The sequence below is a fragment of the Littorina saxatilis genome, linkage group LG2 (genome assembly GCF_037325665.1).
Source record: "Littorina saxatilis isolate snail1 linkage group LG2, US_GU_Lsax_2.0, whole genome shotgun sequence".
Classification (NCBI taxonomy): Eukaryota; Metazoa; Mollusca; class Gastropoda; order Littorinimorpha; family Littorinidae; genus Littorina; species Littorina saxatilis.
This window is the reverse complement of record NC_090246.1, coordinates 54,970,510-54,993,044: the sequence shown is the minus strand read 5'-3', so window position 1 is coordinate 54,993,044 and position 22,535 is coordinate 54,970,510. Positions and strand designations below refer to the sequence as shown.

General features: G+C 40.0%; 1 protein-coding gene across 3 annotated transcripts; it reads left to right on the top strand.

Moving 5' to 3' along the window:
* The first annotated feature begins 223 nt into the window (after positions 1–223).
* Positions 224–22,535, top strand: LOC138959286 (uncharacterized). 3 transcript variants are annotated; one of them, XM_070330696.1, is made up of 14 exons: positions 352–420; positions 2,130–2,281; positions 7,358–7,388; positions 9,927–10,076; positions 11,245–11,357; positions 12,885–13,020; positions 14,179–14,384; positions 14,662–14,727; positions 15,061–15,181; positions 15,956–16,192; positions 16,611–16,700; positions 17,235–17,467; positions 18,250–18,537; positions 18,939–22,535. In XM_070330696.1, exons 2-14 carry the CDS (start codon positions 2,156–2,158, stop codon positions 19,122–19,124), a joined length of 1,983 nt encoding a protein of 660 aa, XP_070186797.1. In that variant the 5' UTR covers positions 352–420; positions 2,130–2,155; the 3' UTR covers positions 19,125–22,535. The 3 variants fall into 3 exon arrangements, with proteins under 3 accessions (XP_070186798.1, XP_070186797.1, XP_070186796.1); XM_070330695.1 differs by having other exon boundaries at positions 354–420; positions 15,061–15,187; XM_070330697.1 differs by lacking the exon at positions 2,130–2,281 and having other exon boundaries at positions 224–420; positions 15,061–15,187.

Sequence of the window (22,535 nt, the reverse complement as noted above, 5' to 3'; positions counted from 1 at the left end):
TTCCACTGTTGCACTGACTTGCAGTTGTAAACACAACAGTTTGCCTCGTCGTCTCCGCACTTTACTTTGCACCAAGCCTCACGTTGTCGATTTTTCCTCAGTTTGCCCCCTCAGTAGTTCCGGTAGATCTGACAATAAGGCTTCACAGCGCATGCGCCAAAATTTAAGTGAAAAAGGTCTACGCACTTCCTATCAGATGACATCATTAGATAAGCTTACGTCATCTAATGATCCATATCGTCACATAGCCCACAACTGACAACATCATGGAGTAGAGCAGTTGACGAAAAGTATGCTACACGGATTGCTTTTTCTATTCCAGCCAGAATGGGTCTTTCCGTGTTGTTATTGATAGGATTACTACATCTGGCGACCAGTCAAACTTGTAGTAATTTTGAAGTGTTCGATGGGGATGAACAGGTGAGGAACACGAGTTGTCAAACATGATGATCAAATTGTTGCGCTTGCTCGACCGACCACAGGCGGAAGGTATCGTTCACTGGACCACTACTTCCATAGTCTTTCTATGGAAGTAGTGGTCCAGTAACAGCTATTGTGTTTTCAGCGTAGCAATAGGGCCCGATATTTAGACGAGACAAGTATAATGCCGACGAGTCGAAGACGAGTCGCATTATACTTGTTCGAGTCTAAATATCGGACCCTATTGCTACGATGAAAACACAATAGCGTTTATATAGCTATTCTGACATTCAATTCTCTGTTAAAATCATGTTTTTGTCGGCAACAAGTACCAGAATGGTCCATGTCGTTGATTGCAGACGACGGTTCCCTTTCCGCATGAAGCCACGGAAATAACCGAACATTGAAAAACCCACGGACATGTATTACGGAGAAAACTCGAGATAACCGGATGCTTAGCATTACGTCAATATGTTAGGAATCATATGACGTCATGACGTATCATGCTTGCCTACGTAGATTGTATGTTCGAAAGTCTGACTTCTGTTGGGAATTCGCGTGGTGAAGACTGCGGTAAATCTGTAGATGATAAGAGAACAAGGATTGTCTCAGAAGAAACAACGAAATGTTTCAGACCGGTAACTTCATTTCAACATTGCACTATACAATGGACGTTCTATGTGACAGGAGAGTTTGCTGATTTTGTGTTAAACATTGGAGAGATCGTCTGCTAGAATCAGAGATAGGTCTCTTCAGATTGCAGCTTCTGGAAATGTGCAAGGTTTGTTGCCTGTTAAAGAACTGGATTTTACACGCAATGTATGTCATGTACAGTAAGCAACAACAAAAACACACACAAAGCAAATGGCATCGTCTGTCGACTAGTCACAGGAACAAACCTGGCGAGGTATGCGTGTACTTTATACACGTGGAAGAAACCGGAACCATGCGTCTTTGTTTTTGCCGATATCGTTTGGATATCGGCAAAAATGGCCGACTTTCGTAGCGTTATGCTTTGATGATCGGAAAAGGGATGTGTGAGACCATCCAATCACAGCGGCCCCCGAATTCCCCCACGTGTCCATCAGAATAGCTATATTGAACGATACCTTCCGCCTGTGCTCCGACCACATAAAACGGAGAGAGAAAATATCTAACTGCAATTATCAACTTTCACGTAAAGATGACTGTTTCAGTGTTTGATATCTTTTTTGAATTCTTGAATTCTAAGTTATTTTCAGCAAGCTTCTTAATGCTTGACTGAAACTGAAAGTGAAACAGTTTTATTATAAATACACCAGTTAACAGTTCCGGCACTCTTACATGGTACAAAGAAGGAAAACTCACGTGATACTGCCCAAAGCGATTCTGGTTGGACGAGAAATTTCGACGAGCAACCGCTGCATCGTCTCAGAGACTATCGTCTGCTCAACGTGATGGAAGCAATTGAACGGGACCACAGGAGCTTGTATCAAATCGCCGGTCGATCATTATTTACAGTCCACTACTACGACATACTACTACTATATATACAAGTAGTATATAGTAGTAGTATGTCGTAGTAGTGGACTGTAAATAATGATCGACCGGCGATTTGATACAAGCTCCTGTGAACGGGACGGTGTGTTTTCCACTACGCCGTTATAACAAAAACCTCACGTTACATCCAAATTAGCGATGGCGTTAACATGCTGTGTTATTGGTTGCAGCCTAATGGGAGTAACCGACTTAAAAAATGGTGGTCGGAAGATTGCAAAATTCTTCTTCTTCTTCTTCGGCGTTCCAGGATTTTTGGCCTCAGGTGCAAAATTCATTACGTGCCTCGACGGTCGTTAGTGTGTGGTTGCGAACCACCATTCAGGTGGGCATTTGTTATCGCCTGTAGTGTCGTGTTTTGACAAACTTGTAGTACGACTGATGTGAGCCGAATTTAGTGGGGAAAGTTCAATGAATTCAAAAAGGTAGCCTATGCCAAATAGTAGTGTGTCATGTTTCCTTTGCGTTGGGTTGTGGTGAAGTACACAGCGGTTATCTGTTTGCGAGTTGCCTGGAACACGGTTTTTTGAGTCACTTGAGAAAAAGTGACTCTATGTAATCGGTCAGTGTTAGTCTGTCCGGCCGGCCGTCCGTAGACACCACCTTAACGTTGGACTTTTCTCGGAAACTATCAAAGCGATCGGGCTCATATTTTGTTTAGTCGTGACCTCCAATGACCTCTACACTTTAACGATGGTTTCGTTGACCTTTGACCTTTTTCAAGGTCACAGGTCAGCGTCAAAGGAAAAATTAGACATTTTATATCTTTGACAAAGTTCATCGGATGTGATTGAAACTTTGTAGGATTATTCTTTACATCAAAGTATTTACATCTGTAGCCTTTTACGAACGTTATCAGAAAAACAAGGGAGATAACTAGCCTTTTCTGTTCGGCAACACACAACTTAACGTTGGGCTTTTCTCGGAAACTATAAAAGTGACCGGGCTCAAATTTTATGTGAACGTGACTCATTGTGTTGTGAATAGCAATTTCTTCCTGTCCATCTGATGCCTCATATAATATTCAGAACTGCGAAAGTGACTCGATCGAGCGTTTGCTCTTCTTGTTAATAACATCTCTCGATCTTCACATAATTATTTTGTCATGTGAATAAGAACAGAACAAGTTCGTCAAACATATTTGTTATTTTATCTGCATTGAATGAATTTACAACGTCCTTCTTGTTAATTGTTTATTCATAAAGACTAGATCTACTTGTACTGAAGAAAATGTTTCCCCCTTTCGGCAACGGGTGGAGTAGTGCGCCGGAGACGAGTAGTCTCCCTTGCGTAGAGACGTGGGCGAATAACACGGATCTGCGCATGCGGTGAAATCAACCGGAAAAGGAAAAAGACATAAACATGCCGAAAAACGATATGCGCATCACCCGGAAAAGGAAATAGGTCGAATCTGCTCGCGATAAAAGAAGTGCGCATGTGCGAGATCTAAAATGGCCGCGGAACTGTTAAGACTGGTGTATGGGTTGTTCTCTGGAGCTGGGCACCAAACTGTGACATGGGATTGGGAGTCAAAAACTGAACTAACTTCAAATTCACCAACAATGTGTTCATATGAATATGATCTTTAGGACACTGTGAGCATATCGATACATACTGTATAAATAAAGTTATTTCGTGAACTGAAAAAAAAGTACCATTAGCGCAGCAACGAATGGTCGAAATAACTTCGTAACATGAGCGAGCAGAGCAGAAACGAAACATTAAACCGTCTGCTAGTGCACGTTACAATGCAACGATACAACGGATGCATATATATATCCTTCCGCAAGAATGCTGTATAGTTTAGTACAGAACAATTTTGCTACAAAATCAGTTTTGATTGAAATAACAGGACACACAACGATAAGGCCCCCCCAAAAATAGGTCTGTTTACGGTAACATAGGGTGAAAAAATAGGGTCGGTAGGTCGGCTTTTTTTTTTTTTTTCCCATTTTGTTAAAAAAAAATTTCTCCCCTCTCTATGATGTTTCACAGTTCATTTCTTCTCATCAATCCTTGTTTTTGCCCAACATAACTATAAACAGTACTTTGAGCTTACCTCCCTTCTGTTGTCTGCTGTTTGAGCGCAAACAGCTCTATTTTGGATGCGGGTTTGTTTGTTTTTTTCAGACGATCCAAAAAAAAGATTAGGGTCGGGCCTAAAAACTAGGGTCGGTCGGGTTACCGTAAACAGACCTTTTTTTGACTCACATGCGAAGCAAAAGTGAGTCTATGTACTCACCCGAGTCGTCCGTCCGTCCGTCCGTCCGGCCGGCCAGCCGGCCGGCCGGCTGGCCGTCCGGAAAACTTTAACGTTGAATATTTCTTGGACACTATTCAGTCTATCAGTACCAAATTTGGCAAGATGGTGTATGATGACAAGGCCCCAAAAAACATACATAGCATCTTGACCTTGCTTCAAGGTCAAGGTCGCAGGGGCCATAAATGTTGTCTAAAAAACAGCTATTTTTCACATTTTTCCCATTTTCTCTGAAGTTTTTGAGATGAATACCTCACCTATATATATGATATATAGGGCAAAGTAAGCCCCATCTTTTGATACCAGTTTGGTTTACCTTGCTTCAAGGTCAAGGTCACAGGAGCTCTTCAAAGTTGGATTGTATACATATTTTGAAGTGACCTTGACCCTGAACTATGGAAGATAACTGTTTGAAACTTAAAAATTATGTGGGGCACATGTTATGCTTTCATCATGAGACACATTTGGTCCCATATGATCAAGGTCAAGGTCACTTTGACCCTTATGAAATGTGACCAAAATAAGGTAGTGAACCACTAAAAGTGACCATATCTCATGGTAGAAAGAGCCAATAAGCACCATTGTACTTCCTATGTCTTGAATTAACAGCTTTGTGTTGCATGACCTTGGATGACCTTGACCTTGGGCCAAGGTCACATGTATTTTGGTAGGAAAAATGTGTAAAGCAGAAGGTCAAGCATGTGAGTCGTATGGGCTTTGCCCTTCTTGTTTTTTTTTGGCCTAACTTCGTAACAGGTAAAAGGGGAAACCAAATGCTCTGATAGTTTTTAATGGACAGATTGCAAAAAATGTGGACGTTACTAACTTACTTGCTTCAAGTTTATATTGCGTTCTACACTGACGCGTGTTACTAAGTGTGCTAAAGTAGTGACAGCCAAATATAGTCGTCCGTTTGTGATGACTGGGTCTGTGTTGTGCAAAATGAAGTTAGGGCTCAGTGCTGTGAAAGTACACGTTACGAAGTTGACGACATACAACTATGGTTAATATTTCAGATTGTGTTGATCTTCTGCAAACAGCAGTACTTACTCGACTGAAAATGCATGCACTTAGGCCACACAAAAAAAGTTGTATGTTTCTGGTCACCCGACCCTACTAGTTTTTTCCCGCCGACCCTAGACTTTTTTTTTATTGCATTTGTAAAAAAAACAAAAAAAAACAATGAAAGCGTCAAAACGAAAGTAACAGACGGCAGACGACACAAGGGGGATAACCCCGCATCCCTTTTGTCTCATTTGTTTTGTAATGTGTTGTCTTTCTCTTTGTATAATAAGTCCAGTCTCTTTGCATCACTGTATAGTTATTTTCTACCCTGACCAACAAAAAAACAAACAAACAAAAATTCCCTACCTACCTACCCTATTTTTTGTAGCCATGTTACCAGAAACATACAACTCTTTTTTTGTGCCTTATGAAGTTATGATAAGTTATAAACTGCTCATGGGCTTTTTCGTGTTTCTTTCATTCCGTACAACCGAGTTATTGCTTCATCCAACAGCATGTCACAAATTATTCGCCATAAATTGGCCTCTCGAATTGACGTATTCGCCCAAATTACGAATACACAACAACAAAAATTTTAGTAAAAGTATTGTTTAATAATGATAGCTTTAACATCATCAAGCAACATTCAGACACACATAAAGAAGCGTAGTAACGAACAAAACTGTCAAACTTATTTATTTTGATCCATTGACCCTCTGTGGTACCCAACTGCAGTGAACAACCAATATCTTTTCTTTTCCTCTATTGGTTAAAAGTGGTCCATATTAAAGGCACAGTAAGCCTCCCGTAAACCATCACTGAACTCCCCGGGCCTCTACATACAGTGCAAGCATAATTCCATTTGAACGCTCACCGAACGGGAACATCCTGGCTGCTTTCTGTCGAGAGTGAGACATTTTCAAAGAATTTATTTTCGTAGACTATCCGAACGGACTATCAGGCACCTCGAGGCGTTTTGATGCTAGACCTAACCTTTAAAATGTAAATAATAAATCGACAGTTTGTTACACAAACATTCTTAAATCATGAAATAATTCTTTTTTCATCAAGACAAGATCAGTACAATTCGAAGTTTTGAAAGTTTGAAAAAAGAAAAACCCGGAAACATGTCACGCAAAACATTTTTCTCGTAGCAGACGATGGTTCTGCATAGCGCCAGTTCCTCTGAACCGTCAACCGCCACCGCTCTAGTTCGTGTGACTTGCAGCCGTTTGTTGCGTTTTAGATTCAGAGCCTGTACACAATAACGTGTATTGCAGATAAGCTTAACAGCGAGTCGCATTGAAATCATATAATATATAGCTACGTATGTGTTCAACAACTACACAGACAGGAACCCTGGCTCCGTTACCACTATGCTCAACAAACTCAACTGGGAAAGCCTTGGAGACCCGCCGTCGAAACATGCGACAAGTGATGTACAAAATCAAAAACTCACGAGAAGCCATCGCCGCAGCGGCGTACACCTCTCCCTCTCACCCTCTCAAACGGGGAGCTAGCCGGCTGCACCAGGAGTACGACCTCCACCCAGCCCTTTCAAATTCATTCCCCCCCCCCCCCCCCCCCCCCCGCACAATCTCCGAATGGAATAAGTTACCAACATTGGTATCGTCGGCCCCCTCCCTGGAGTCGTTTCGCTCCCGTCTCGGCGGCAGTCTTCTGCAGTCGGGCATGAGAGTCCCTTGAACGCACTCTCCCCTGTACATAGTTTTAACCTCCCCACCTTTTTAATCTCCCTGTTTGCCGGAGCTAGCCAATCTCGGTAACAGTGACTCAACAGCAGGACTCTGAGACGTTCGCAAGAACCCAGTCCTCTTCGGAAGAAGAAGACCTTCCCCTATTCCCACACTCTTGAGTTTTTAAGTTTAACATTATTTCATATATATATATATTTGAGTATTATGCATCTATAGAGAGAAAACAAAACTGTCTATAAAGAATAATGCATGCACTTCAGATTAGATGAGTGGAAAATATAATGATGGGTTCCTTGAATACTGTGCATTTCAGACATGCATACCAAATGTAGGGTGCGGACTATAATAAGTTCATTGTAATACATACAAGTACTAATAATGCATTTAAATAAAAATAAAAATGTTTGTTTGTTTTCAGATAAATGTTACCTGTACGCTGTTCAAAGCCAGTGAGTACATGTATTGATCACTTGGTGTTTTTTTCTTCAAAGCTGTGGTAGATATCTCTCTCGCATGATACCGTATATAGACCAACACTATATGGGTTGAAACTGAGGTCAGTGTGTGTGATTTCAACCTATCCGGCGGCGCGGCTGGCTCGATTTCTTTTGGGTGGTACATGTATTAACTTTCTCGTGCACCTGCTTCAGATCTGATCTCTAGAAGCGATGCATACTCAGTCTCTGCGAAGTAACAGCTAGTCAATTCAGCATTTACACTTCATAAGTTATAACTTTTTTTGTTTTTGGTCCTGAGAGTGACAGTCGCCCCACAGAGCCTTCTCATTTCATCACTCGGAATTACACTCACTGCAAGTGTCTTTTTCAGTGATAGCTAGGTTACAATGTCACTGCCTTTGCCCAGCCCTTTCCTATTTAAATAACAAGTCGCGTAAGGCGAAAATACAACATTTAGTCAAGTAGCAGCATGAAACTGAACGCAATGCAATTTTTCAGCAAGACCGTATACTCGTAGCATCGTCAGTCCACCGCTCATGACAAAGGCAGTAAAATTGACAAGAAGAGCGGGTTAGTAGTTGCGCTGAGAAGGATAGCACGCTTTTCTGTACCTCTCTTCGTTTTAACTTTCTGAGCGTGTTTTTAATCCAAACATATCATATCTATATATGTTTTTGGAATCAGGAACCGACAAGAAATAAGATGAAAGTGTTCTTAAATTGATTTCGAAAATGTAATTTTGATCATAATTTTTATATTTTTAATTTTCAGAGCTTGTTTTTAATCCAAATATAACATATTTATATGTTTTTGGAATCAGAAAATGATGAAGAATAAGATGAATGTAAATTTGGATCGTTTTATAAAAAAAATTTTTTTTTTACAATTTTCAGATTTTTAATGATCAAAGTCATTAATTAATTTTTAAGCCACCAAGCTGAAATGCAATACCGAAGTCCGGCCTTCGTCGAAGATTGCTTGGCCAAAATTTCAATCAATTTGATTGAAAAATGAGGGTGTGACAGTGCCGCCTCAACTTTTACAAAAAGCCGGATATGACGTCATCAAAGGTATTTATCGAAAACATTAAAAAAAATGTCCGGGGATCTCATACCCAGGAACTCTCATGTCAAATTTCATAAAGATCGGTCCTGTAGTTTAGTCTGAATCGCTCTACACACACACACACACACACACACACACACACACACACACACACACACACACACACACACACACACACATACACCACGACCCTCGTCTCGATTCCCCCTCTATGTTAAAACATTTAGTCAAAACTTGACTAAATGCAAAAAAGGTGTCTGCATTTCATTTTTGACTCACATGCGAAGCAAAAGTGAGTCTATATACTCACCCGAGTCGTCCGTCCGTCCGTCCGTCCGGTCGTCCGGCCGGCCGGCCGTCCGGAAAACTTTAACGTTGGATATTTCTTGGACACTATTCAGTCTATCAGTACCAAATTTGGCAAGATGGTGTATGATGACAAGGCCCCAAAAAACATACATAGCATCTTGACCTTGCTTCAAGGTCAAGGTCGCAGGGGCCATAAATGTTGTCTAAAAACAGCTATTTTTCACATTTTTCCCATTTTCTCTGAAGTTTTTGAGATTGAATACCTCACCTATATATGATATAGAGGGCAAAGTAAGCCCCATCTTTTGATACCAGTTTGGTTTACCTTGCTTCAAGGTCAAGGTCACAGGAGCTCTTCAAAGTTGGATTGTATACATATTTTGAAGTGACCTTGACCCTGAACTATGGAAGATAACTGTTTCAAACTTAAAAATTATGTGGGGCACATGTTATGCTTTCATCATGAGACACATTTGGTCACATATGATCAAGGTCAAGGTCACTTTGACCCTTATGAAATGTGACCAAAATAAGGTAGTGAACCACTAAAAGTGACCATATCTCATGGTAGAAAGAGCCAATAAGCACCATTGTACTTCCTATGTCTTGAATTAACAGCTTTGTGTTGCATGACCTTGGATGACCTTGACCTTGGGTCAAGGTCACATGTATTTTGGTAGGAAAAATGTGTAAAGCAGTTCTTAGTGTATGATGTCATTGCTAGGTTTAGTTATTTGACCTTGACCCTGAAGGTCAAGGTCATGTCAAGGTCAAGCATGTGAGTCGTATGGGCTTTGCCCTTCTTGTGTTCTCTAAAAATAGTAAAATGGAAGGTGTTGAACCAGTGTGAATATCAATTCTCCTCCCCTGCATAACTTGTGTGTGTGTGTGCGTGTGTGTTTATACAACTTTTGAAGCAGAATCTACAAATTACACATGGAACTCCTGTCTGTGAGAGAAATCTGAAAAAAAGAAGACTTGGTGACACTCCAAACTAAAAGAACCAACAAACAAAAGAGTTTATTATTTGATAGGATTCAATGTCAATGAAACATTGGAATAGAAAGGAAGACATTTGTGTGCTTATTTTAAATTAAACACAGTGTTACTGTCCTCGTATGAGACTAAAAGTATATAATTTGTATTGTGTTTCAGATTGTTCAAGGTATGACATCTTTCCTGCCAACCTGTCAGCTGGGCAGTCAGTGTCAAAGCCGCGTGATTTTCAAGCATCACCATTCAGAGCAGCCATTTCTGTATATGACGCTTCAGGAGTGAAATATGAATGGAAAGGGCCAATTGATGGTGAGTTTCCCCAGCTCATCATTTAACTTGCGGAAATAGCACATTTTGCTAATATGGCAGCTGATGTTGTTGCACAATATTGAACCAATTATGTCTTGATACTGGTTGTTGCACACGCGCGCGCACATAACCTGATGCTTCAATTTGATTTTAAAGTACTGTATTTTTAAGAAGTCCGCAAAAATCTAAGAAAATCAAGTCTTGACGGAATAAAAAGGAGGGAGTCTTAAAAAAAAAGTTAGACAGTAGGATTGACCTTTAACGTATATTGTAATTCAATCAAGTTTGCGTTTTAATGAAACAGATCCTGTGATTTGTCAGAATGCCCCAACTCATTAAAAATTACCGGTCATTACTATTTTCGATAACCACTCGCTAAAAAATGCATAAAACCTGCTGGCGAGGCGCATTGATGCACCCTCAACTAGTCTCGGTTAGTTTTGAGGGTCATGTTACAAGTAGGAAATATGAAGGCCAACGAAATACCGAGACCATAAGGTATGGGAAGTGATGACGTCGAATACCGTGACGTAAGTTGATACATGAATTCTTCCGGACTACGTCAGTCAATTCCAAAGATCGCATTTGTGATGAAAAGAATTTGTTTTAGAGTTTGCTGTCCAGAAACCCGTCAAAAAAAGAAGGAAAAATGTGTGTGAAAGAAAACAAAACAGGAGCAGAGTGATACGATAGGAATACAGAGACATATTTCTTGGGACTTGACCCTTGCAGGTAGGTGGACTGAAAGTAGTGTGTGAACAGAACAGAACCAATTCTGTCTGTTTACAACCGCATGAAAGCAGGAAAGAGATCGTCGTCAGATTGAATTACAATAACATTAACATGCTTCCATTTGAAACTTCTCGGTCTTCATCGTGGATTGACGCCCTCCCAAAGTCTAATAATTATTGAAGCCCTCCGTCGCTTCGCTCCGTCGGGCTTCAATTACCTTTGGTCGGGCGTCAATCCCCGATGAAGACCTTGAAGTTTCAAATGGAAGCATGTTAACCGATGTGTAATTAACAATGTAGCCTACAAATCTGCATTAGTTTCATAAACCTTGGAGGGTGAACTTTTCTTTTGACTAATACTAATAGTGTAATTCAGTGTGTGCTTGCTGTTGGTGAAGTTCTATTCTAATGCAAAAGTGCTGGTGGTTTTTTTGCAGTGACTAGCCGTCAACATATCAAAGGATTTTATCTGCGAATGCAACCTGTGGGAAGTGGCAACCTTATCTGCAGGCTGTTTGACTTAACAGCATTTGACATGTCCAACAGTACAGTGAGTATCGAAGATGTTTGCGTTTTTATAACAGTAAGAATAACAGCACTTTATCGTCCATTAAAATGATTACATTAAAATGAAAAACTGTCGTCGACACCAATCTGCCTGTTAACGATTTAAGACACACATTCAGGGTTTGGTTTACTAATGCGCCATTGGCGCATACAATCTTAAAATGTCCCATAAGAACTCCCCCCATCGTGTCAAAAGGCGCACTGAGCATAATTATGGGCACTGCGCCACCATATGGACACTTTACATCAGAGTTCAGCATTCAGAATGAGCAAAGAGAAAGCGCATGCAAGCCGAGTTAGATTTACACGCTGTGATTTGCTGTAGTGCATTGTATGCAACCAATCCGGCAAACTATTTTTTTTAACTTGCATGTTTGTCTTTGCGAACACATCAACCCAGCGTCAATCAATTCTTAAAAACAGTCTTGCACTAAGTCAATGTTTTGAGGATGTTCGTTTTGTTGAAGTTTCTTCCAAATCATTAGAAGCTGAATCACTTTGTTCGTCGCTTTCATAGCTATCCCCTTCTGTAGTTGCAATTTCAGCTGAGGTTGACAGGTGAGGCAGCCGAAATGAAATCTTTGGACTTTGCTTGACCCTGCAATAATCTTATTCTTTTTCTGTGGAGGCGTTATGTAATCAATCAATCAATGAGGCTTATATCGCGCATATTCCGTGGGTACAGTTCTAGGCGCTCTGCAGTGATGCCGTGTGAGATGAAATTTTATACGGCCATGTAATATGGAACATGAAAAAGTATCCAAATAATTATTTGACAAACGGAATGCCATAATGTAACATGCGCCTTGAGTCACCTTGTGTGGTGAGATATGTGCGCGATATAAATTCTCGTAAAAAAATAAATAAATAAAGCCAGACAAGAAGAAAATAAATAAATTACATGATTATGACATGCAGCTCTATTTGCTGCTTTTTATTTTGCTGGGTTTCAAGCTCATTCTCGCAAAGCATCTGCACACGTGCCTCTGTGCTGTGTTTGTGTGGCTGGTTTCATCAGTGCATGGTGAGTGCGTTCACTGCCTTGAGGATTTATTTTATCTCTTCTTTTCAACACCATTCATACAAATAATTGTTTACAGAACGTTTAAAGAAATATTAGGAGTTTGTTGTCATTGGTTAGTAGCCACAAGAAGTGGTTAGCATAGACTCAATCCTGTTGTTTGTGTGTCTCTGTGTGCGGGTATGGGGGAGGGGGTGGTGTGCCGGTCACTCCTCCCGTGACCAGCCACCTGCAATGTACGGGACAGTTTTGCTATGGCCCAAGGGTGTCCGTTCATTAGAGGGACTGCTGAGTTTACTTTACAACTTTCACTCCAAAATTCTATCACTTGCTTAAAAAGAATAACAAAATTATATGGTTTTGTTTGTTGTTGTTTTTGTCGGAGAATGAACACGGGAACAGTTTAGTCACAGATAATGATAGTTGAAGGATGGTCATTATTGCACTTTTTCATGAATTTCCCAATAATGGTTGATTGTCTGTTTGCAGAGCCTGAGGTTTGTTTACTCTATCTTTCCTTTACAATCTGCGGAAACCTACCAGGTCAAACTCGCCAGTCTTCCGGTTACCAGAGCTACTGAAGGATCGTATGAAAAATACGTCGTCTCCGTTCTGGCGCCTCGAGGTATGCCCATGCATATTTCCTGTGTGTGTCTTGTGGATTTTTTTCCACTAAGAATGAATATTTTCATTTCTTTTTATTTATTTATTTAAATCTAGTTTTGTTTCAATGCAATAAAATCAGTGTGACATTGTTAGGTCGGGTGGCCGAGAAAAAAACCATGTTAGCACTATTTGTGAAGGTTGCAATGAAAACTCCAGGCCGTGCAAGCCAGTTACATTTACAACAACAAATCATAAAAAAGTCAAATTTAAGGGGCTTACTGTCCGTCAGGTCTAAGTGCCTATGTTGGACATGATCGAGTTGGTTATACGATTTGTTTGTTTGTTTGTTTGCTTAACGCCCAGCCGACCACGAAGGGCCATATCAGGGGGGTGCTGCTTTGACATATAACGTGCGCCACACACAAGACAGAAGTCGCAGCACAGGCTTCATGTCTCACCCAGCCACATTATTCTGACACCGGACCAACCAGTCCTAGCACTAACCCCATAATGCCAGACGCCAGGCGGAGCAGCCACTAGATTGCCAATTTTAAAGTCTTAGGTATATATGACCCGGCCGGGGTTCGAACCCACGACCTCCCGATCACGGGGCGGACGCCTTACCACTAGTTAGGCCAACCGTGCCGGTAACAAATCACATGCTTCCTTTATAATTAAAGGGAAGCAATAAATTAAGTGTTTGAAGAGCTGTTTCTAGCCGTAAGATAAGTTTGTAGCTCCTGGTCCTGTGTGTTAATTACTTCAATGTTCTGTAGTCAATCACTCAGAGCTTGTTTTGTGTTCAGACTCAGACTGTCAATGTTGAAAAGTATACATTTATACTAATTATAGATTTAAAAAATAATTATTGAAATTTATTTGAAAACACCGCGTACAATTTGATGTGAAGTGCTGTATTAGAAAATACTTGCTTCTGGGAATACGTATTGTATTCTTTCATTCTTGTCAAAGTGGATTCATGGACAGATTTGTCAACAATAACAACACAATTTAAAAAGTCAAAATAAAGAAATGGAAATGAAAATTTCAACAACAAAATAAATCTGGAAAGAATTGTAAATGTGTGTGTGTGTGTGTGTGTGTGTGTGTGTGTGTGTGTGTGTGTGTGTGTGTTTATCTCTTTCCTTTACTTACTATGTATTTTTTCTTAAACCAGATCGTACTAAGATTCCAGTTGTTTATTCGGCGGACTGGAAAACTTGGATCATAGCACAGTCATATGCAGCAGAGTCTACGGTTGAAGTCAAGTTTGGATTTCCAGAGAAACTATCTTGGGCAGACAAAGCAAGTTTCACCCAGTACCTCATCCAGCTGGTGAATGATCAGTACCGAGTTTCGAATCAGACCACTTACATCAGACGAGTAAGTATGTACAGTGGAACCCCCCTTTTAAGACCCCCACTGAATTTAAGACTTTATTCTGTTCATAAACTCTGTAAATTTAATTACCCCCAGTTGCTGCGGCCTCGCTGCGAGCCTCACCATAATGCTTTGTTCCTATCAGGGCGCGCGCGCCGCGCTAGCTGCATGCAGTAGCCAACATGCTTGGCTGTGTGGATTTTCTTGTTCTGATTTCATGTCTCATTTTATTGTTGTGATGTTTGCTCAGTAATTCAGTTTTCTTTTCTTCTCATTTCAGAATAATTCTGGGAGTGTTGCTGTGCATAATTTTACTGGTGTATCAAGTGGAAGGTACAGGGTGCAGGTAAGTAATTGACTGATTTTTGGGGAGAGGGATTTTGTGATAGAGTGATACTATGATCATGAGCTTAATAATAGCATGCATGATTCATTTGCAGTGCAGGTTTAGTTCAGCAAACAAAAAAAACCTTTATTGGTAATTTGAAAAGAGTGAGATTTAGGGATCTGTAATTGATCGAAGTGGGGGTAGTGGTATTCTTTTTTACTTGCTTTACTTTTCAAACCGTAATAGAAGTTATCTTATTTAAATTGACCACCAACAATAAAATATAACAATTAAATAAATAAGCAAAATGGGTTAAAGGACCTACTTCAGCTATTTTTTTCTTTCATGCAGGTTCAGCCAAAAGATACATTGAGAACGGATCGTGCTGGATGCCAGTGCTGGAAAAACGGTCCTTTTGGAATCAGAGACTGCCAACCATGCAAGACATCTGTAACTAAAACATTTAATTTTGGTATAAGTGAGTTACAATTTATGCACTTTATGATACTGTGAATTAATATTCTGGCTTGCGGAAGTTACCACCAATATTCTGGATTGCGGAATTTAACCACCAGAGTTTTTGACGTTGGTGCACGGTATATATTATATGACTTGAATGTTACAGCTTATCATACAAAGAGTAATGAATATATGTCAACTTTGTTTACAAGCTTGTCTTACTGGAAAAGTGATTCGGTGAGGAGTTTGTTGTTAGGTTATGTGACACTCTTGGATTGGCCACAATATTTTGGTCAGAGCTAATATAGCTGGATTTTTTGTGTTCTCGCAAGTATAACAGTAAAACCACCTTTAAACCATAGGTCATGCATGACCTGTTGATCGATGTGTAATCTTATATATGGTACTTTAAATTTAACATTGCTTCTCGTTCAAAACTGTGTACACACCTCTTTGTACACCCGGCCTGTCCATATTCTCACAAGTCTGAATTAGAAAGTGTTTATTGAATGCAAAGCCACACAAAAGCACAGACAATTCCTGGAAACAGAGTCAGAGACACAGACTCACAGTAAGGCAGAAACAATACAATTAATACAAAACAGTACAGCCCTTTGTTTCTGATTTGTGGGTGCAAACAAACAAATGTCAATTGTTTATGACCCTTTCAGTTGCACTCTAGCTGTCATTTGGATGCTCCAAGTCCAACACAGTGCAACAATGCAACAAATGATTAAAAAACAAATTGTTGTGTGACTTTCTGAGAGGACTGTCGTTTGTTTTGCAGGTACTTCAACTTCCACAACATCAACAACTTCAACTTCCACAACATCAACAACTTCCTCCACTGTAAGCGAGGAGCCAATTTCTGAACCCCATGTTGCACCCTCAGACGAAAAATTGGAGTCTTCAGGTCCTGGTGCCAGGGTGATCGTACCGGCTGTGATCGTACCTGTGGTGCTGGTGGCTGGGCTCATTGCGGGTTCGTTCTTCTGGAAGCAGCGTAAGGCTGGTGGAAAAGCAGGTAAAGGTTGACCTTTTTCACTCAAACATTGACTTTCGTAATTACAATTTCATACAAATAGAGAGGCAATTCATTTTGGTGCCAATTAAGTGCCATTCCCAAACTATTTTTATCTGTCATTGAAGGTACAGTTTGCTTACTCAAATGTCTGAATACAGCTACATATATTTCAGCCTGAGAGGTTTGATATTTATTCATTTTGGTGCCAAATTGCCGCTTCAACTGTCAAAGTTGTACTTTGTAGCTAAACTATTTTTCACCTGTCAAAGTTGTAACTTATCCATAACAATCTTTTGAACATATCTCTTGACAACTACCATCAAGAGAGGAAGAGACTTTGTCAGTTGGTGTGTTGGTGACTGTCCGCTAGATAGAGAGAGGTTTTAAAATATTTACAATCATGTTTCTTTAATTACAGGTATAAGGCTTAACCGCAATGAAAACAACGTGAACGGGTTCAGCAACGTCTTCAGAAAATTTGACACCTTGGTTCCTGGCATGGGAAAAGGTTTGTTTCTCTCTCTCTTTATCTCTCTCTCTCTCTCTCACTATCTCACACTCTATATCTCACACTCTATTTCACACACATACACACACACACGTACACACACACACACACACACACACACACACACACACACACACACACACACACACACACATATCCTCACGCAAGTCCACCGCCTTTTTTCTTATTTCAGAATAGAATCCTTGGATAAGAGAAGTATAAAATTACCGTAATGTTTTTCTATGCGAGTTCTCAGGATTTTAACAAACTTTAGATGTCAGAAAGAACCAAAAATGTCCCCTCAGCTTTCTCATAAGGAGGTTGTACTTAATTCAGGAGGAATAAAGTGTATAACAGAGGGGATAACATCACCTGATGAGAGAAAATAGTTCTTCACTATTGTAAAAGGTTGACATGGGCGATTTCTAAATCCTCGTTTCTTTCGTCATTTGGTTGGTTGTACACAGTTTCTATTGAACCAATTTGATTTTTCTGCAGGCATTAACACTTTGACGGGCTGATTTTGTTCTCCAGAATTGAAAGTGCCCCAGGTAACCAGAAAGACGGTTCTTCTGCTGGCCTCAGAGGACCACAAGTACTTCAGCCAGGCCCTGAACAACTTCTCCACCTTCCTCACGCTCCACTGCCAGTGTGACGTCATGTTTGCACCGGAACAGCTGGCTGACGTTCGCAAGACGGCAAACAGCTACTGCTGGCTGTCTGGCAAGATTAACCAAGCCGATGTTGTCATCATCGTCACCTCTCAAGTATGTCATCTTCCATGACGCATTTTAAACTAACTTGACTAAATAATAGATACAACAAAGCTTATGTAACAAACAAACAAACAAACAAAATATGTATAATGGTAACTGTTCAGTTTCTGTTAAAATAGCATCAAAAACACCTCTGACCCTTCGGGTTAGCCAACGTTGTCATCGTCTGAAGTAAGCTCCTTTCCTGAATGAGACAAAACTGAATGTTTTGTTTTCTTCTTCACTTATATTCACTTGAGGAATCATTAGAAGTATAAATAATACTCAGCAGGAACTGTGCATTTGTTGTCCAAAAAAAGCTTCATGTTCAGGTTATTATAGATGTTTTTTAGGTAGAGCTTCGGAACTTCACAATATCCTTTCAGGGTTCAGTGGTTTCCATCCATGGTAAAAGTCTGGTTGACCCTTATCAATTTTTGAAGGTCATGTGCAGCAGGGTCATGATTTAAAGTAGAGCGCATATGCCTTCAGCAAGTTCAGGCTTTGGTCATCTCAATACATGGTAAAAGTGGGGTTGACCGCAGTCAACTTTTCAAGGTGAGCAGCTTTAGGTTTGAAATATTTATTTCTGATGTTTTTGAAGGAAAGAGCTTTGAGAAAGACAGCTTCATCCCCGATGCTGAGTACGGCCGATAATTTATTAGGAAAGGCGGTAATTGATGCGCATGCTTGACACGAGCTCTCACTTACCACCCCTTCACTTTTCCTTCCCAGTAAAAGCTGTCCCGTACTTTTTCCAGTCCTTTTTGACACATGTTTCTCTTGTTCATCAGGCAGCCTGTCGCCAGTACCAAGCCTTCCAGAAAGGGCAGGTGTACAAAGAAGCCGACCTAGGTCCGGAGGGGGACCTGTTCACACCAGGAATCAAGCACATCTGTGGCAAGATCGCCAGTGGGGAAGATGTTTCCAAGGTGATGATGGTCCGTTTTGAGCATACTGCGTCTAAGCACCGTCTTCCGATCTCTGCACTGCCACCATCTTTCTACCTGCTACCCACCCGCTTGAAGTCTTGTCTACTTCACATTCATGGCCTGGACGAAAACAACATGAACTTGTCAACGGTGAGCCCCAGGATGAATTATGTTCTTGTGAAATTAAAGGAATGCTCCGTACAGTACGTGGCTGATAGGATCTAGCATTTCGAGTTTGTGAATTGCTAAGAGAGCGTGAAAGGTAATTCAATGGATACTTAGCACTCTACTCAGAAAGCTAACAGATGTGCAAATTACTGAAGTTGCTGCTTTGTTGATTTATTTTACTGCAGTTGTTGCTTTTAAAAAGATGCTTGATTTGTAATATTTATTCACCCCAGTTAACTGAGAAGAGTAGCATGTCTGCTTGCCTCTTTGCAGTCATAGATCACACTTCTCTTTGCACCAGTCTAATGGTAAAGATCGACAGCCTGAATTCTCTGATTGTTATCTCTGTTGGGTCCAGCTCTCATGTGTGTGATGTGTTTCAGGTGAACTTGCCACTGCAGGGCAATGTACAGGAGCTGCAAGGAGGGAAAGAGTGGCTCAATGCAGTGAGCGAGGCCATGGCATTCGAACGTGAGCACCCCGCCTGGTTTGAGGAGAAATTTGGCAGGCTTGTCGACACGAGCGACAAAGACAAGCCAGATTACGACACCCAAGTCGGATGTGATTGACAAATATTTTTAAGGGTCCCTGAAAATTTCATCTAGATATCTTATGGTTTTTGTTGGCGTCTTTAAAGTCAATGGTTGTAATTTTTCATACAGGTCATGGTCAGTTTCCCTTAAACTATTTCATGACGAAGAACAAAAAATGTAACGTTCGCACAATCGGGGAGTTTGTAGCCCGTGAAGACTCACCCAACATAAATGTTTCCATGCAATCATAAAATATGGTGCAAGTTTTTAAAAAATATGCCTGCAAAAGACCAAGAGTATGAACACTGTATCTGAAATGAGAGATAAGGGATACATTGGTTTTTGATTTTGTTGTTGCAATTTTCACCTTCAGGAGCTGGCATATTGGCTTTATAACTACATTAAATGTATTTCTGGCTCCTGTCTGCATAGTAAATCCAGGCAAAGAGTGAACAGTATCTCTTTCACATCATCTCCTGTGGAATCTCTTCACAAGAACTCAATCAAACTTCTATCAGCATAAACTGCACCATCAATCTCGAGTTCATTGCACAAATCACATCAAAAACATTCTCTACAACTGAGGTCTGCAAGTTAAATGCAGGGGAAGGTTCCAAATCATTACGGGCCGGGCAGTGAATTACTACTGGAATTCTTCTTATAATCCACTTTCTCCATTGGAAAATAAGGTGCCAATTCCTCTCCAAAAATTCTGGTATTCAAATCATTTTCAATTAAAAAAAACCCCATAATTTTAATGTCTACTCCATAAAACAAGACTAAAAAAACCCAACCTTACAATCAAGTAATGAACGATCATGGCATTTTTTTTGTCAGGAGCTGCTGGAAAATATCTGTTCACAAGCATATCAGAATCTTTCGCTGCGTGTCCAATTTGATTGAATAGTCTCTTTTTCACACTGTCTCTGGTTTGTTTTGCAGAAGGCAGTGTCTGGTAAAAATTTCTTTTGTGTGTTCCCATTGCTGTCATAATTTTGTAGTAACAAAAACAAACATGGCTGAAGTTGGAAGGAAACATACTGCTCAAAATGGCAGCACAAAGAGGACTTGGATCAGATCAGCAATAGGTGGTCTGATCTGATGTGTATATATATATGTCTAAACTTGAAACAGACAATCATTTGTCCACAAATATAGACATTTTTTTGCGTATCTTGATTTGATGATGCTTGGAAACCTGATATTTACGCAATTATTAGAAGAGATAAATTAATCTGCAATTTTGTTTGATTGTTCTGTACTTATTCAAGCTTATTTTGGGACTGGTCAGTTTATTCTTCTTAACAAATGAAAATAATAACTGTGAATATCAAACACATTGAATGGCAACCTGCATTATCAATATCAATTGTTAGGATTCACATTACTTAAAAAAAATGATAATTAAACTTGTAGGCTGGCTTTGTGCATTTTAGCATGTTAATTAGCCTGACTTGCATTCCTTGATGGGAAAAAAAGGACAAAAGGAAACTGAGCAGGTTCTCATTTCTCTAGTAGAAGTAGGTGTTTTTTTGTTTGTTTTTTCTTCTTTTTTCGGTTTTTACTAATGTTGTCATTGCCTTTTCAAAGGTGCGCTAATTTTTTGTTCATTAATTCTGTCGTATACTTCAGGTTTTGTTAATTGATTTATACAGGGTTATCTGGTGTCATTGAATACGCAGAGTAATGTTAATTTTGGTATGTCTTTGTATACATTTTCCCTTTTGCTCCTTGATTTTCACATCCTAATAGGCCATCGGCAATTGTTTAATGTTTTTTTCTTACATTCATGATTTATGTATTTTCTTGCTGTTGTGTGTGGACTCTCTCTTTTTTCTGGTGTTCTTACTGGATATAATTTCTTAGTTTTGCCAGTATGGGGACCAAAACACTTTGATTTTCTTGTTTATGGACTTAGTTGGATACAAGTACTGATTTCATGATGATGTGTATATATATGAGCTCTTTTATCTGAGCTCAAGTCTCCATTGTCCTAAAAGCACCTCGATCTATAGCCAGACATTACACATAAGAAATGAAGGAAAAAAGATACACGTATAGCAAACACAAAACAACAAAACACAAAAAAGCACAGCCACTGCAGTGTGACGAATGGCATTTCTGCTATGAACAGCTAGGGTATTACCAAATGTTTTAAAAGCACATGTAAGTCTGGCAAGTAGAAGGTTTTACGAGCGCTTGCTTTAACTGAACCCCCCGCGGGTTAGGGGGAAGAATTTACCCGATGCTCCCCAGCATGTCGTAAGAGGCGACTAACGGATTCTGTTTCTCCTTTTACCCTTGTTAAGTGTTTCTTGTATAGAATATAGTCAATGTTTGTAAAGATTTTAGTCAAGCAGTATGTAAGAAATGTTAAGTCCTTTTGTACTGGAAACTTGCATTCTCCCAGTAAGGTAATATATTGTACTACGTTGCAAGCCCCTGGAGCAATTTTTTTATTAGTGCTTTTGTGAACAAGAAACAATTAACAAGTGGCTCTATCCTATCTCCCCGCCCCGCCCCCCCTTTCCCCGTCGCGATATAACCTTCGTGGTTGAAAACGACGTTAAACACCAAAAAAAGAAAGAATGCTTTAACTGAGTAAATGCGTCCATTTGCTTTAATTTCTCTCTGTCTTTTGATTTTACTGCTTGCCTCTAGTTCCTTTTTTGAGTCACTTGAGAAAAAGTGACTCTATGTAATCGGTCAGTGTTAGTCTGTCCGGCCGGCCGTCCGGCCGGCCGTCCATAGACACCACCTTAACGTTGGACTTTTCTCGGAAACTATCAAAGCGATCGGGCTCATATTTTGTTTAGTCGTGACCTCCAATGACCTCTACACTTTAACGATGGTTTCGTTGACCTTTGACCTTTTTCAAGGTCACAGGTCAGCGTCAAAGGAAAAATTAGACATTTTATATCTTTGACAAAGTTCATCGGATGTGATTGAAACTTTGTAGGATTATTCTTTACATCAAAGTATTTACATCTGTAGCCTTTTACGAACGTTATCAGAAAAACAAGGGAGATAACTAGCCTTTTCTGTTCGGCAACACACAACTTAACGTTGGGCTTTTCTCGGAAACTATAAAAGTGACCGGGCTCAAATTTTATGTGAACGTGACTCATTGTGTTGTGAATAGCAATTTCTTCCTGTCCATCTGATGCCTCATATAATATTCAGAACTGCGAAAGTGACTCGATCGAGCGTTTGCTCTTCTTGTTTATTCATCTTTTATCTGTGTGGTATCATGCTCCAGGCGAGAATGGCACCTGAGCCTTTTCATAGTTATGAATGATATTTTTGGCCCAAACAAACTTAACCATTTTACGCATTTTAAAAACATGTTTTGAGAGAAATATATTTTATTGCATATTCATTTTACTTTCTTTAAGTGTGTAACCAAAATTTTACTGGAAATTAAATCATTTACTCTTTATGAAATTA